Source organism: Lepisma saccharinum, chromosome 1, assembly GCF_977018435.1.
Source record: "Lepisma saccharinum chromosome 1, izLepSacc3.1, whole genome shotgun sequence".
Lineage (NCBI taxonomy): Eukaryota > Metazoa > Arthropoda > Insecta > Zygentoma > Lepismatidae > Lepisma > Lepisma saccharinum.
Window position 1 is genome coordinate 38,637,040 of NC_139229.1, and position 17,657 is coordinate 38,654,696.

At 36.3% G+C, this 17,657-nt stretch overlaps 1 protein-coding gene across 1 annotated transcript in view; it reads right to left on the reverse strand.

Annotated features, from left to right (window-relative positions):
* The window catches only part of r (carbamoyl-phosphate synthetase 2, aspartate transcarbamylase, and dihydroorotase rudimentary), a 228,192-nt gene that overhangs the window by 143,471 nt on the left and 67,064 nt on the right, over positions 1-17,657 (reverse strand). The window contains exons 7-12 of the mRNA XM_083130942.1: positions 17,415-17,648; positions 14,674-14,895; positions 10,064-10,267; positions 6,292-6,510; positions 2,856-2,993; positions 474-756 (exon numbers count right to left, since the gene is read on the reverse strand). Of these exons, the coding sequence (XP_082987068.1) occupies positions 474-756; positions 2,856-2,993; positions 6,292-6,510; positions 10,064-10,267; positions 14,674-14,895; positions 17,415-17,648 (1,300 nt within the window). The remainder of the gene's footprint in view (positions 1-473; positions 757-2,855; positions 2,994-6,291; positions 6,511-10,063; positions 10,268-14,673; positions 14,896-17,414; positions 17,649-17,657) is intronic.

Below are 17,657 nucleotides of genomic sequence, written 5' to 3' on the forward strand. Positions count from 1 at the left end.
ATAAAATTCTTTCCCTGTCCATTTTTTCATTGTTCAAAACCCGACTCTTAGTGCACTACTACACATGCGATGATTTTTCCAGAAACACTGTAAATTTCCCTGACATTTCCACGACTTTACCAGAAAAGCTAAATTTCCTGGCTTTTCCAGGATTTTCAGACTTGTAGACACCCTGCTGTATGCACACACAAGCAGATAAATATTAAATCAATATTAAAGCAATAAATATTCAAATTAATCATATAGTTTTCCTGCACTCATAAAAGGCAACATAAAGAAAGGTTATGCACCTCCTCTCCTATAAAATCACAGAAATCAGATTAAGGGGAGTGACAAAGTACCAAAACCCTTAAAACCTTTATACAGACAATCTAGTGATCATCACATGAAAGTGACCACTACTTCTCTGAAAACAAAATTGAACCAAGACAAAATGGTCACACCATCGTTTGGAGGGATAAACAGGCACTTACCAAGCTCCTCTCGTTGCTTTCTCACAGCTAACTCTGTGCTTTTAACAAAAGAAGCAATCTGTTTGTCAGAAAAGCCAAGCTGCTTTGCATGCAACAATGTTCCCTTTGTCAATTCATACTGCGTAAGGCATTCCAACTTTGCCTGAGCTTCAATTATATTCTTCATCTTGTAAAGAAACCAACTGTCAATCTTGGTGAGTTTGTAAAGTTGCTCAATGCTGTAGCCTGCCTTAAGAGCTGCAGCCAGAACAAACATTCTTTTGTCTGTTGGACTTTCCAGTTCCTGAAAATACAAAAGTATACAGTTACATCACTTGGAAACATTTATTTTGATGTCCTTCATGTATATGGCATGCAATTAATCCCCTCATTATTAGACCATGGAATTTAGGGAAATACATCTATTTTGTATGTTTAGAAGAAATAAAAAAATGGCTTTAGATGTTCAAGTCACAAATTAGACCTAAAATGATCATTAGCACCCATTTGTGTCTTTTGGGGACAAAATTAATCATTTTTTAGCCCAAAAGAAGGTAAAAACTAACGAAAACAAAACAACCATTTTGTTATTTTAACATGTTTATGGTCTATTGTGCTCGATATAGCTGCCACAACAATCTAGAGTTGTGTCCCCCCACATGCAGCAGTCATAAATTCAAATACTGAAGCCAAAATCTGCATAAAAGGTTTGTGAACGCTTCGTTCGATTACTTTAAATTTGCACCTTTAACAGTTTAACATTTACATCTGTGGTAGTCTAGTCGATAGGGTGTAGGAGACCCAGGTTCGATTCCCAGGGTGGGTGACCTAATGTCGGAATTCTTCCTACATAAAGTGGCTCTGAGGACTTACCCAGCCTCAAATCAATGGGTAGGGGGGATGTAAAGGCAGTCTGAGCATGATGCTGATCACATCACCTCCAAAATGACCGAGATCGAGAATGTGTGGGACCCTACCCCCACCAGGCCCGTAGCCAGGCAGGGGCCAGGGGGGCTGAGCCCCCCTGGCAGGGTCCCCAGCCCCCCCTGACACTGCCGCAAACCCCCTGGACATTAGGTGAAATTATTTTGTATTCTAATTTGTTTGAGGTGAAGAGTAAAAATGTAGACACAATATATTATTTTGTTCCCAACTTCGTTCGTTCATCTTGTTTCTGAGCAGAAGTCTAAGCAGCGGCAAGTGTTTAGAAGATTCTCTAGACTTTAGAAAGATCCTTCATAGGGAGTCTTCTATATCTATACCTTCCCTGCCCCTGTTGCAGCCTCTCGTTTGACAGAAATCTGTGACTTTGACGTCATTATCCAAATTCCTTCCACATCTGGGAACGAATGGAAGTTTTATTGCTTCGGCCGGGGGTGGAATGTACGATAAGCACTATGATTGAAGTGAATATCATACATTTTTAACATGTATGATAAATATCTGTATCATCAAAAATAGTATGGAGTGTGTATGAAGGGATGGTGTCAGTAGCAGTCATTAACACTTCAAGAGATGTTTTAGAAGATATAGAAAAAAACTGTAGTATTTGTATGATATTTCTACGTTTTTTATATCTTAAATTAACTTAATGACTCCCGACACACATAATTTACCTTCATTTAATACTGTTAAACTTTTGAAAAATGGACTTGGTTTACAAAGCCCCCCCTGATAATCTGTGAGCCCCCCCTGATAACCCGTGAGCCCCCCCTGGAGATCAGTTCTAGCTACAGGCCTGACCCCCACATTCCCAAAATGTGCCTTCATGGCATGGGGATATATGCATGGGGAACTTTACCTTTACAGTTTAACATTGAACATTTATATTTTGCATTGTTATCGATATTGGTGGAATCAGTATAAGTAACGGCATCACTTTGGGTATCGGTTCGAAGTGATATCAGCTCGGTTCTAGAATAATCATTTACAAATTACCAGCTCTCCCTCATCCCTTGGGCAAAACTTTAAAGTATCAACCAATTCGTCTGAGATTTAGAGGAGCATCCTGAACAAGATAGGAGCCGCTGTGGTCTAGTCAGTAGGGTTCAAATCCCAGGGTGGGTGTTTTAAGGTTGGAATTTTTCCAGCCTTGGCCCCACATAAAGCAGCTCCGAGGTTCACCAAACCTCAAATAAACAGCTACCTGACGGAAACACTGGGGAATAAAGGCAGCTGGAGCATGGTGTAATGTGTACGGGGAACTTTAGCTTTTACCTGAACAAGATGGAAAGAACAAATTATGAAGCCAGTGGAAAGAAGAGAAAGGGAGGTGGGGAAGTGGAGGAAAAGCAGTGGAAATAAAAAAAAAAAAAACTCACTGATGCTGATAAATAATTTGGAGCCTGGAAATGGCAGAGGATGAAGTGGAAAAGTAGGGGGTAAAAAAATAACATCTCTCACCTCATCAGAAACTGCTTTGATGTAGGGGTCAAAACCAAGGACATTCTCGTCCACCATCCTCAGAGCCTTCTGAAAGGCTTCTTCAAATTTCCTCCCTATGGCCATCACCTCTCCCACACTTTTCATTGAGCTCCCAATCTGAAAACAAATAGACAAGGTATCAGTCTGATGAACAAATAGAAAGAAACATGGGTAACTTATTTTTGTGTGTGCATATACAGCAAGCTTTCAGCAGTGGCATGTTCTGAAAATTTGACCTAGTTTACCGCAACAATTCTTATTTTATCTATATATTTTTAACTAGGAGCATGCATATTTAGTTTTTAACAAAAACACGAAATATGAAATAGCACATTGTTATGTTAATTTGTCATGTTTTTGAAAGGTGTGAATGGTTTGTCGCAAAATTATGCGAAATGAACTGCAAAATGCAAAATAAACTCTTAAACACGATATTTAGGCTTTATTTACTGACCTGACACCTTCCGAGGTCAATTATCCTGCAAGTTATGCAAATCACGGAAAATTGATTAATTCAGTTGTAAATATTTGAGAAGCAAAAATGAACTCCTTACACAGGAATAAACTTAATACTCTGATAACTATATAAATGTGCTATTAGAAGTGAAATGTTAATTTTGTGTAATAAGCATAGTTTTTAAATCAAATTTTGGTTTCTATTCACAATTTTAACACTGAAATGCCATTTTATATACCACTTTTGAATATGGCCAAAATATGCAGTTTTTGTACCAAAATCTTGGATCTTTTATACAGCATAAATATGTGACTATTTATTACATGTTATATATTAATTATATAATAGAAATTAAACATCAAACAAAAATAGAAGTCCGACAACTTCAAACCGGTAAACCAGGTAACATAGGAGAATAAGACATTGACTCTCAGGTATACATTTTGCAAGAGACTAGAAAAAATCTAAATTGCTAATAATTGAAGTTTGGTAATTTCTTATTAACCAATTTGTTTAATTGATAAATATCCTCACATTTTCATAGTGTCTTTATGAGTAGAAAGGAGAAATTTTATTTATATTTGTTCCTCAATGTATCAAATTCTTTTTCTAAGGCACAACAAAAGATTTGTTAGGTACATCATTTGCGCTGAATTAAAATTTTGTCATATATCACATTGGTGTATTTGGTTATCTGAATTCATGATTATAATATCAGTCTTCTATTCATACAGTAAATTTTTTGTCATATCTGAAGTCAAAATTTGTTTACAGTCCACTTTATGCTCAGATGGGCTGAGACTGGATCTACAGGTTTAAAGTAGTATATAAACCATTATGTGCCTCCACTGGGTATAGTACCCGAGACCCCTTGATTACAAGGGATCAGCACTATGCTGTCAAGGATGGCCTTTTATCACATTTGTTCACTGAATTAATTTGTAATCTGAGCACAGCCTCAATACAGTATGATGAACATGTGTAAACAATTATGTTAATAAATATTCATACACCAGAAAGACATTTCAATTATCAAACTAAGATACAAATAATAAAACATAAATTAGGAGTGTATACTGTTATAAAGAATAACGTTTCACACAGTTATCTCTTTACGTACAGTTTATTTACACATACATCCATCCCCTGCTCTGTATATACATCTTTTGGTTACATTCCATTAACAACCTCTTCAAGTTGCCTTTTACCCAATCACAGAGAAATGCACTTCTCAGGACTTCACTCTACAAGTGCACTACTTAGCATAGCGCTAACCTGCCCCCTGCAGTTTACCATGCAGGAGTCCCTACACCATCCTCTCATTAAGTGCAGTACATCTTATCTGAGCTATGAGCGCACTATTTAGCATAGCACTAACCCGCCCCCACAGTTTATCATGCAGAGTCCCTACACATATGATGCTCACTCTCTGTGTATCTCTATGCATCCATAAAGATCGTCTTAATTCATCGGACCTTGTATCGGAGTATCTGAGAATCGGCAATTTCCTGAGATCTGAGACATCCGTAACAAGTCGGAACCTGGTATTTATACCTCCGACAAATGGCTCGCCCCCAAGCACCGGGGCAAGGCCCTATTGTTACTTTTCAAACAGGAGACCGTTGAGAGAAAAAAGAACCGGTGGCTTCCCCGGGTACCGGGTAAAAGGCAACCTAGGCAAGAGCATTTACAAATATGCATTTTATACATATACATTCCATTTTCCAGCTGTGTGCGTAAAAACCACAATACAGCAATGACAAGACAGGCAAATGTTAGCAACAGGAAGAGACATCAGCTACTGTAGACATTTTCCATATTATTCAGTATAATTCTTAAATAACAATTTCAAAACATATTTCTGTTTAAGTTGAGATGAGGCTGATAAAATGCATCAGTTAGAGTTAGGTACCGCTGTGTGGTTCTAATGCACACAGTTGTGAAATGGGAAAATTTATGTACAACATTATATATGTTAGTATATGCTCTTTCAGGGTTGCTTTTTACTCGGTAGCCAGGAATTCAAATGTTAGTTTCACTCAAGCAACTAACAAAAGGGCCTTCGTCATAGTGGGTGGAAGCAGGCCAGTTTTGTTGTAGGTATAAATATTTATTTCAGACTCGTTCGGGAGAGATACACACACACACCAACTGAGGTTCTTTGAGGTTGAAATAACAGCAAGTTACAGTCAATTCCAATATATTGTTGGAGCACGCTGAGCACCTAGTTTGCTCTTATGAATGCCGCATGTAGGAACTCCTGCGTGATAAGACAGGGGAGGTTTAGAACTATGATAAATAGTGTACTTGTAGAGCAAAGTCCTGAAAAGTGCATGCCTTTGTAATAGAGCAAAAGCCAACCTGGAACATATTTGTATTGGAGCTATAATGGAACCTTGTATATATGGAGAAGGGGAGGAGTGTAAATAAATATCTCCGTGAGGAGCCATTGAGCAAGCCCTATAGGTTGTAGGTGCATATTAGGTAATAGAAGTGTAAAGTGCTCTGGTGGTTTGGGAATCTGTCGGCTGATAGAAACCCCTTGATTTTGGGAGCACAGCAGATCCGGGTTACGAAATAATAGATATACGTAAACCAATGGAACAGTACCCAAAATGTAATTATTTGAAGAAGCTCATGGGTATCTAACTTGTTGTTATTAAATACTTTACAAAGTTAAAATCGCTCCTATTTTCAAGTAGTAATTTAAGTTTTTTAAAGAATTTCACCAAATAACAAACTCAAATTTAAAATCACAAATCCATGAATACTCTGAATACATAGGACTTGTGTTCACATTCCAAACTTGAAAAAAATTAGGAAGTACTTTAGCTGTTTATATTGTCTGCAGGTACCAATACATAAGAAAAATCTCAAACTATGGGAAATTACTCAAAACTTAGGGAGAGGGGGTAGGAATACACTACCATTTCATGCTGGTAAGTTTGTAACTATTACCTTTGTGCTAACTCTGTTGAATTTGCTGAGATCCCACCTTGGCACCTTGACTACACAGTAATCCAAACTTGGCTCAAAACAGGCAGTTGTTGAGCCTGTAACAGAATTCTTGATTTCTGGGAGAGCGACACCTAGTGCCAACTTGGCAGCAACATAAGCTAAAGGATATCCCGTAGCCTTACTAGCAAGTGCTGAGCTTCTAGACAATCTAGCATTGACCTAGAAAGGAAAAGATGTTGCCAAGAAAAATCAAGTTTATCATCACATAAGAAAATGCTTCATAATTCTAAAAGTAGGAATGAATTAACGACAAACAATTAAAAATATTAAAAACTAGGGATGGGACGATATGAAATTTTGGCCGATACCGATACAGTACCGATATAAAATTTACCGATACCGATAACCGATATTCTACCGATCCGATATAAAATTAGAAATAGTCCTTGAAGACCATCCTGAAATTTTCATTGATCTCCGTAATAAATGTGTGTTTCGAGCTGATTGCAATGCAAAAGAAGTTGAATATTTAGACATTTACTTTTTTCAGAAAGTAGGGCATGGCAATTATCCATAAAAATTACAACAAAATGGCAGAATTTTGCACTAAATTATAAGATATTTATCGATATATCGGATCGGTAAAATAATCGGCAATTTTACCGATAAACTGATACACCGATATGCCTATATCTGCCGATACCGATAGAGTACCGATTAATCGGTCCCATCCCTATTAAAAACAATTAATCTATTTTGATTGTGCACACTTTTTACACAATGGAACCTTGCATTGCCCTGTAATTATGGCACGTTACCTGAAAAAACTGTAAATATGGAGATTTAAATTTTCAGTAACATGCAAAATGAAGTTAACAGTTTACATGACCTGTAAATGCAAAATATTTCAATTTTTTCATATTACTTCAACTGCAGTTAAAAAAAAACATATAGGTTTGATTATAAAGTCCATACAGTTGTTAAGAATGCCTCACATTACCTGAATCCAAAGATAAAATACAGGGTGAGCAAAAGTCAGGTTTCATAGCAAAACAAATACAATGCGTTAGAGTGCATGTTCAATATGCACATCATCTGCTTGAATACACGCGTCAATTCGATGCTCCCAGCTGCATAAGACGTCTGCTGATGTGGTGGGAGTCAGTGTGCGAATTAATGAGGGGAGGATGGTGGGGATTTCACCCCCACAAAACATTTTATCCCCGCAAAAGGAAATTATTTTTATCCCTACCAGGGAAGTTTGTATCCCCCTCAAAGAAAATTGAATTGAAAGCACACAGTATACCATTTCTTAACTATAACAAATACAACTGAAAAATTATTCGTGCCCATTAATTTTCAAGTCATCAAAGATTTATGGAAAGGAAGTAAGGCAAACCCAATTTCTATCTAGACCCTAGTCTGAAATTGTACACAGCGCCAAAGTATTTTAAATTCAATTTGAGTTGGTTAAGTCTACTTTATGCACAGTAAGGCTAATCGGAACTGGACCTACAGTTTAAAGTGAAATCTGAACCACTATGTGCCTCCACCAGGTAAACCCGGCACCCCATGATTACAAGGCGACGAACTCTACGACTGTGACATGGGGAGGACCCTAATTCGACTTGAATTTTATGTTTTGTAAAGTAATAACACAGAGATATCTATATTTCGCAATTATTATGCAATTTCTAGACGTTTCCGACACATTTTAACTTCAGATTCGTCATTAGCAGGCCTCATTTAGTAAGTATGTCAAATATGAAGAAAATCGGAGAGGAATCCGGTCATATTAAGTCATACCGAACTGAAAAAATGCATCTTTACTTGCAAAAAAAAATATATATATACACTCCTCACAAAAAGTATGGAATATTGTTACATTAGAAAATAGGTGATAGATAGAAGATAGAAGATAGGTGGTCGACGTTCCCATCTTTTCGCCGACGTATGGCACTGTGACTATGACCTATTGCCTAATGTAATAACATTTCAAATTTGTTGTGCCTAATAGAATAATATTCCAAACTTTTTGTGAGGAGTGTATATATATAAAATATTTTGTATTACCTTTGATTAACATAACATTTTTCTTCGAGTATTTGAACTATCAATGCATGCTTGTAAGATCAACAAAATAAATACACCAACGAAACAGGAATAATTTTGGAATTTATGTACTGATACGAGGGTCACTATTTATTTTGAGCCTAACAATGAAAAAACAGGAATCTGGCATTGAAAACTGCTTTATTCTTTTTCGAATTATTCTCCTTTATGGTCAATACACTTTTGCATTCGTTCAAACCATTTGTCAAAGCAGTTTTTCCAATCTTCTTGAGACACCTCCATAATATGGTTTTTGAACACATCAACGGCATCTTCCGCCAACGAAAATCGTTGTCCATGCAATTTATTCTTGACATTCGGGAACAAGAAGAAGTCATTGGGTGCCAAATCAGAACTGTACGGCGGATGACCCATCAATTCGATTTTTTGACTGTTCATAAAGTCGGTTGTTAGACGAGATGTGTGGCAGCTGGCATTGTCTTGATGAAGAATGATCCGACGGAGTTTGTTTGTTTTCCGTATTTGATCGAAGACCTCTGGCAAACAAATTGTCGTGTACCATTCAGAGTTGACCGTTCTACGTTCCTCTAAAGGCACAGTTGCCACATGAACAGTTTTCCCGAAAAAACAGGCGACCATTTGTTTCGATGTGCTTCGAGCGCGAACAATTTTTGTTGGATTGGGTTCATCTTGAAACACCCATACAGTCGACTGCTGTTTACGTTCCGGCTCATATGCATATATCCATGATTCGTCACCTGTTACAATCTTATATACGTCTTTTGAAGCACCACGATTGTATTTATTGCACCAATTGACGCGAGCGTCTTTTTGAGTTTTTGTCAAATTGTGTGGGATCCAACGAGAACATACCTTTCTCACAGCTAAATGATCATGTAATATTTTATATATGCTGGTGGAACTAATGCCTATGGTTGCCTCAATCTCACAGTATGTCACATGACGATCTTGCAGTATTAGGTTTTGCACAGCATCAATGTTTTCTTGAACAACAACTGATTTTGGACGACCTTCGCGAATCTCGTCGGTGAGCGAATGGCGGCCACGATTAAATTTGTTATACCAGCGTTTCACAGTGGCAAAGGATGGGGCTTCATCGCCAAATGTGGAAGTAAGTTGATCGATGCACTCTTGTCTTGATAATCCACGTCGAAAATCGTAAAAAATCATCGCACGAAAATGTTCACGAGTTAATTCCATTTTATTGTCGTCGCGGAATCTCCAAGGCAACATAAACAACACAAATCAAGCTATTGACAAAACATTTGAAGTACGTTATGGTCAATAATGCCAGACGATTCCGTGCAAACGTCAAATCATGCCTAACTTCAATCAGTGTTGCCAAGGCTCAAAATATAAATAGTGACCCTTGTACTTTTCTGGCATTTTGGGCTTTCACAGGATCCATAAAAGTGCTGCACCACACATCCTGGAAATTATGCAATTGAAGCTTTTCATTTATTTTGCACGAGTGTTAAAACTGGATTTGGCTATTTAATTCTTCAATATTTCAAAGCAAAATCGGCATTTTGGAAAACTTTTGTTACACTTTCAGTTCAGCCTTAGGAATAATATTTAAAAAATCAAACTTGAAACATGATACTTCAATTTAAATACAAATTAAAAAGCAAGGGTAATTATTAAATAGCAACACTGCAAATTGAAAACATGTCAATACCTCGATTATATGATATTCTTCAGATATTGGGTTCAAAGCATACTGGATGTTGCACTCCCCTATGACACCGAAATGCCTGATCACTCTGATGGCAGCTGTTCGTAGCATGTTGTATTCTCTGTTGGTAAGCGTTTGGCTGGGTGCAATTACTATGGACTCTCCTGTGTGAATTCCAAGAGGGTCAACGTTTTCCATGTTGCACACCTGTAATGAGAGGAGGACAAAATATTTCACTTGGAACCCAACTCTGCATTACCTTTCAGTTTAAAGCAGAGTGGATTGATTTAAATCGTGATTTAAAATTTCTCTTGATTTAAAATTCAATAATTTTATGGGCAAAAATAGCAAACATTTTGTGTAGAAAAATATACAAAATACTAATCATGTTAAACCATAAATACTGTCAATAGCTATCATTAAACTGTAAATAAACATGGCAGCCGATATTTTTTCAAACTATCATTAAAAAATCTCCAAAATTCAGCTACAAAGACTATAAAAAATTTTAAGTTAATATTTTAAGTTACAATTATAGAGTACATCCAGAATATTTTATTTTCACTGGAAGAAAATTTACTGAAATTATTATTAGTTTCATTAACACACTCAACAAACATTTACATAGTAGTTACAGTATCAGAAAAATGTATGTTCACGTATATATTTTATTTGCTTTAATCAAACTGTTCAAATATTTTACAGGGTCCTTTACTAGAAAAAGTCTTTCTATAAACTACATATACCTATGTGCATGGTGCCAAAAACCATGCAAGCAATTTTAAGTGTCTTTTTTTAATCAAAACATCTATTTAAATAAAAAAATCCAATTTAAATAAAAAATGAACAAAAATGATTTTTTAAAATAAAAACCATGATTTTTATCCACCCTATTTTTTATCCAATCTAAATAAAAAAAATCAACAAAAATGATTTTTTAAATAAAAATCATGATTTTTATCCACCCTGGTTTAAAGTGTTACATATTCCCCAAGGTAATTTTGTTTATGCTCTGAATCTCTGCCAACTTTCCAACACTTGTTACCGGTGCTCAATGGTGAATCAGGGAAGTGCAGAATATCTCTCCTTGAGATATACTAAGTTCTATCAATGTTGATATGAATAAAATAAATAAAGAAAATATCATTGAGCAAGCATTTATTATCTTTTATTTATACGATATCTTGTATCTCATACTATCTATTGTATTTGATATTATATTATGCCTATAATTTTATAGATGTATTCTAAATGTACATGTACAATGTGACAATTACAAACTTTCGTAAAGTTGAATGGATGCTAATAAATGAATCATATTTCACCTGTGTTATAAGTGTTTCTTTCAGAATATACATAATGTATTATAATAACTTCAATTAGTAAATCTATTAACCTGAATATGGTTTATTTAGTTTTGTTTTTAAGTCCACTTCATGCACAAATAGGCTATTGAGGATTGAACCTACAGTCTAAAGTGGGATCTCAACCACTGTTTCAAACCAGAGATCTCTTTATTACAAGGCAATGAAATTAACACTACATTACCATGGAGACAGTAAATATGGTTTCTTGAGTAAATATGACTTTTAATATGTTGCTGTACAGTGAGCAGAATGTGAAAATGGGAGGAAAGTAGCCGAAGAATTGTTGTTAACTTAGTTTTACAACATTAACACTGCGGCTATGGAATGGACTGATTCTGTGATTAAAATTAAAAGCGATGTTTTTAAGATTTAAAAAAAAACGTTTTTTCAGGTTTCTGAAAAATTACAAAATTCAAACAGCACAGCCAAGTTGCATTTCAAATTAAAGTTCATTAAAAGCAGAAGAGAATGACATCAATTTGAGCTCTCTAGGTCAAATAGTTTTTTATCTACAGCTATTTAAAGATTTCAAAATGTCAAAATGGGATTTTTGCTTTTTTGAAAATCAATAACTCAGAAACTAAGAGCTAAAAAAAAAACTGAAATTTGGCAGTTTTTGTCCTCTTGATAGGTGCAATGAATAAACAAAAAAATATTTAAAAAAATCTGAATCCTAAAGGTTCAAAAAATTTTTATTCCTTGATTTGAAAATGGAATGACCCTTTACAGTTTTTATATGTATTCACAAATGGATAATCACTATTACAAGTGACCAACCACAATAGTGTTTCTGGAATCTAAAATATGGAATGTTAGAATCCATAAACAGTATGTATATTCAGAAAAACTGAATAGATTAATTAATGTATACGATTGGATTATTCTGATGGTTCTTGTCTTTAAAGAAAGAATTGCATATTTAAAAATTTGTTTAAATCATGTGAACAAATCAAGAACAATATTAAATGATAGCCTCATAGGAAAAATTTAAAAGATAACAGGGGTTTGCAGTGACATTTGGGATTAGACAAGCAACTGGATATCATTTCATTTCACAGTTACCATTGTGATATTATATACATATGCAATACAAATTAGTACTTAAAAGCACCTAAGAACCCTTACAGCCGGCCCCATGGTGGAGTGGTTAGCACATCGCACTACGGCATCAGGGGTCCCGGGTTTGAATCCTGGATGTTTGTGAGTGTCCATTCATCAATTTCATCATATCATCACTCATCCCCATCTTCGCAAATTAGGCAAAAGTGGCACAAAAAGCGAAGTAAAATAAAGCAAATAAAAATAAAAATTAAAAAAAAAACCTCTTGCAAGTGTGTAGTGGTTATCTGCTTTATTATATAACAATCACTTTAAGATTATATATTTCCTTTTGATATTGTAGTTAGAGGCCAACTTAAATATACACATTGGACATATTATTCGAAATGAGAGAACTGTTCCCTCAGTTGTAAATTTCGTCAAGCACTCCGTTCTGGTCTTTTTTTAAGACTCAAACAAACCTCACGGACCTAGGAATTTCCACTTCAAGCACAAAAACTATTATTATTACTGATTATTAATTATTCAACTGCCAAAATACATAAATGTATTTACAAATGTTCAATAACTCTTGAAACTCCATCTGAAGAAAATATTTAATTTATTCTAGTTTATACAAATGAAAAATTTCCATCGTCTGCCAGAACTTCAATCAGAGGTGAATGAATACGAGTGCCTTTTTTCATTGTGTTATTTCTCTAGGAATTTTAATTTCCTTTTGTCACTGCAAATAATGGTGCTTCATATATGCCAACTGTATTTGTGTTAGGCATGCAAGACTGTAGCATTATTCTTAAAATAATATAAAGAAAATTGAAAGTAAAAGTCACTCCGAGGCTGCAGTTTTCTTTCTAATCTTCTCTACCCAACTACCAATACAGTGTTGCTTACTCTAGGTCCTTGTCACTGGAACTAAACAACTCATATTCAAGAATACATGGCTTTATTTCTTATCAAATTAAAAAAATAGCAAAATCTACTAACACTTCTAAGGCACACTGTGAAATGTAATGGGTTAAAATGTTTTTAAACTTCCAACTCCAATTCCATGCACAAGTAAGATAACTGAACTATAGAGTAGAGTTTGCAACTCTTGCAGATATGCAGAGTCAGGAAGGGAGAATTGATGGCCTAATCATGTTTCGGTTCTGTGTAAACTTACCAGCGAAATATGGAAAAACAATGTAAGCTCACAAGTGGGTAGGTTGGAAGCACAGCCAAGGGCAAATGATCAGAGAATCACGTATCTCATTGGCAGAGAAGCAGCACAGTCGTAAAGGAAGAACGAAAACATTCTAAGTGAAGTGGAACTATGGCTTCGTATTTCGAGAACCTTCATCCTCTCATAGAGCATGCAGAAAGCAACAAATACATTGAAATAATATAGGAGACCTTTGCAACAATCTATGCAAGCGGCGCTTCTTCCTCCTCTCTTCAGTCCACACTACTTCAAGAGACTAATTATGAGAAAAACAATTCTCTTTTCTTTATCATCATCTTTCAATCAATGGCTTCATTTCTAAATTTATGGGAGCCACGGTGATCTAGAAGGAAGGGTGTCTGACTGCTACGCAGGAGACCTGGGTTCAATTCCCAGGATGGGTGATCTAAGATTGGAAATTTTCCGACCTGGGCTCACCCAGCCACAAATCAATGGGTACCTGGGGGCAACCCTGAGGGACAAACGCAGCCTGAGCATGGTACTTATCACACCACCTCCAAAATGACAGAGATTGAGAATGTGTGGTGTCCTCAAGAAGTTCTTTGTCACACATGTTGAGAGTTCCTCGGCAGGGGCTTTCATTGTGAGTATGAACAGCCCAACATCATACAGTACTGACGTTACACATTCATTGCCATAAAAAGCCTTCATTCTCTGATGAATGTCAATTGGGGGACACATTTTCTGCAGTTAGAAACTCTTGTCACCACATCCAGTTTCAGGTTCTCCAACATAGCATGGTTACATGCTGCCATTTTGCTTGCTCTAGTTCAGCAACCCCTGGTGATAGAAGTTTGAAACTTGGAATGGAGAAGGGGAAAGTCTGAAGAGTACAATGCATGGTTGCTCAAAATCCAAAATGTCTTTTCACAGTCACAAAAAAATAGCAGGCATTACTTTTCAGCCTGCCCTCGTACATTCTACCAATATGTTATGAATCGTAAGGGAATTCAAAATCTACTCACCGTTATGCAGTTATCGTAGGCATCCCTAACAACTTCATATTCCACTTCCTTCCATCCTTTCAGAGACTTGTCAATGATCAGCTGCGGAGAGTTGGACAGGGCTTGTTGAGCCAATGCCCGGAGCTCCTCCTTGTCATGAGCAAAACCCGATCCAAGTCCACCAAGGCAGTATGCAGCTCTTGCCATCACTGGATAGCCAAGGCTCTCTGCTGCTTGAAGAGCCTATGGGAACATCATCGCTTACTAACACAATGCATACATTTTGCTTACACTTAAAAAACAATTATTATTTACTTACACATAAAGATCAACTTCTGTGTTCTTAAAAAAAAAGATAGATTCTTCTGATGTATTTACGAATCATGAGTGTATTGCTGACTGTTTTTCATCAAAGTATATCAGTAATCATAGCCATAATATTTATCTTGTTACATATGCAGAAAACGTTTTCCTTATATGGGATGAAATGAACAAAACAGGAAAATTTCACGACTTTACTGGTTTTGTGAAGATGACAAGAAGAGTAAGACAATGTGAAAGCAATTACTTACTTGTTTAGGTCATTTCTAATTATAAGTACAATATTCATAACAATGCAATACATCCCAGTTTTCACATACTGTAGTTTCTTATTTTCTTTCTCCTCTTCTGATTGTCCCAATGTTATGTATAGTCCAACTGTTTTGTAATTCAAGACAGTCTTGCTCCGATACACCTCAAATTATAGAGACTCTACTGTCCTCTTAGTCCCAAAATTACCAGCCATTTCAGTTGCAGTCATCAAAAGTTGACAGTCAATTAGAACATTTTTGCACATACTGCAGTTTTCTTTACTTTCCTATTCAATAATTGACTGAGTATGTATTTAGCAATGGCTTGAGACATCCTCAGCATTATAAAACAACACACATTTCACACTTCAAGTTGTCAACATGTTAAAAAATCTTAAACACTGGACACATATCTAAACTTTTCAAGCTCTCAAACTTATACTGTACTTTAATTCTTCTTTTCTTTCTAACGAAGACAACACGTGTTGAGGACAAAATGGCCAACTTAATTGTGAATTTACATACTGAAATAGAGCACTTGCTTATCTGCAAAACTGGTTTTTACGAAGTTCTATTAATTTTGATGGACACTGAAGCCATTCTCTTGGGAACTGAGTAATGACCATTAAAATTAATACAACTTCATAAGCGAATAAGTGAGTACTGATTCTACCATGCACAGAGGATAGCTTTACCTTCATAATAACCATCGAATTACTTCTTTCACCCATTCATTCAAGCCCATATTCTAGACAGTAATTAAATTTACTTCTTTGTATATTCACAAGTAGATTTTTACAAAACTAGAAAATATTAAGTATAATACAGGGTGTCTGGAATGGGACTAACAGTTTTTAAACAGTTATAACTTTTTTTGCAAACCGAGCATGTTTTTAACAATGGACTGCAAAGGAAGTATACGTTTGCGAGTTTCGTTTCGCAATTGTTCGTACTGGTACGACTAGCAATATCGGCACTGGTATCACTGAAACCAAAATGACGTCGGTACGTGAAAGAACGCAATGCATGTGGTGGTATGCAGAGACAAACAGTGTTGTGCAAGTGCAACGAAACTTTCGCCGTGTTTACCAGAAGGACCCTCCATCACGTGACACCATCAAGGTGTGGAAGGAACAATTTTTATGTACAGGGAGTGTGATGAAACCTCACAGTGGTGGTAAATCGCAAGTGTCAGACGAACATGTGGAGTCGATAAGATTGTTTCACACGTAGTCCATGTAAGTCAATACGGACAGCAAGCAGGCAGCTGGGAATTCCCAGGTCAACTGTGCACGATGTGGTACATAAACAATTACGTTTGCGTGCGTATAAGTTGCACTTGTTGCAAGAAATTAAGCCAAATGACAAGCCACAAAGACAAAATTTTGCAATTGACATTCTGCTCAAGACTGATAATGACCCAACTTTTCTATCAATCATTGTTTTCTCAGATGAAGCAACTTTTCACTTGTCTGGTTGTGTTAACAGACACAATGTTAGAATATGGGGTTCTGAGAAGCCTCATGTGTATGTGGAACATATCCAAGATATTCCAAAACTGAATGTTTGGTGTGCTTTTACGCATAATGAAGTCCTACGCTCATTCTTTTTCGTGGAGCTAACAATAAAAGGAAATGTGTTCCTAGATATGCTCAAAAACTTTGCAGTTCCCCAATTACGTAATTTACAACCTACAGTGATATTCCAACTAGATGGTGCACCGCCACATTGGAGCCTACAAGTGAGGGGGTATCTTGATAGGGAATTTCCTGATCGTTGGATAGGCCGTGATGGGCCAATTTCCTGGCCATCATGCTCACCTGATGTTAGCCCTCTAGACTTTTTCCTCTGGGGTTATGTGAAAGACATTGTGTATTCTGACCCAAAGGTACGAAACCTACAAGAACTGCAGGACCGAATTGTGATTGCTTCTGTCACGACTCTGATGCTACAGAATACGTGGAGAGACATTGAATTCAGGTTGGACATCCTCCGTATCACAAAATGAGCTCATGTGGAGCTATACTGAGCTGTGCTGAGTTGTAACTGCTACCAATAAAATGTGGTGAGTTTATCTTCAAAATGCTTGCTTTTCTTTTATTTACTTCTATCCAAATTAAAATCACAAACTTTTAAAAACTGTCAGTCCCATTCTGCACACCCTGTATATCTAACAAAATATATACTTACCTCATCCACTGAGTTCACTGCAATGCTAGGAACTACTTTCTCTCCAATCTCAGCTATCTTATCAGAAAAAAGTTTCCTGTCTTCGGACTCAATAATTGACTGTATAGGAGTGCCCAGGATTGTGACCTTATACTTTTCAAACACACCAGCTCTTTGCAGTTCAATGCCACAATTTAACGCAGTTTGTCCTCCAAAAGTTAGTAAAACTGCATCTGGACGTTCTGATCTGATAACCTGAAATTA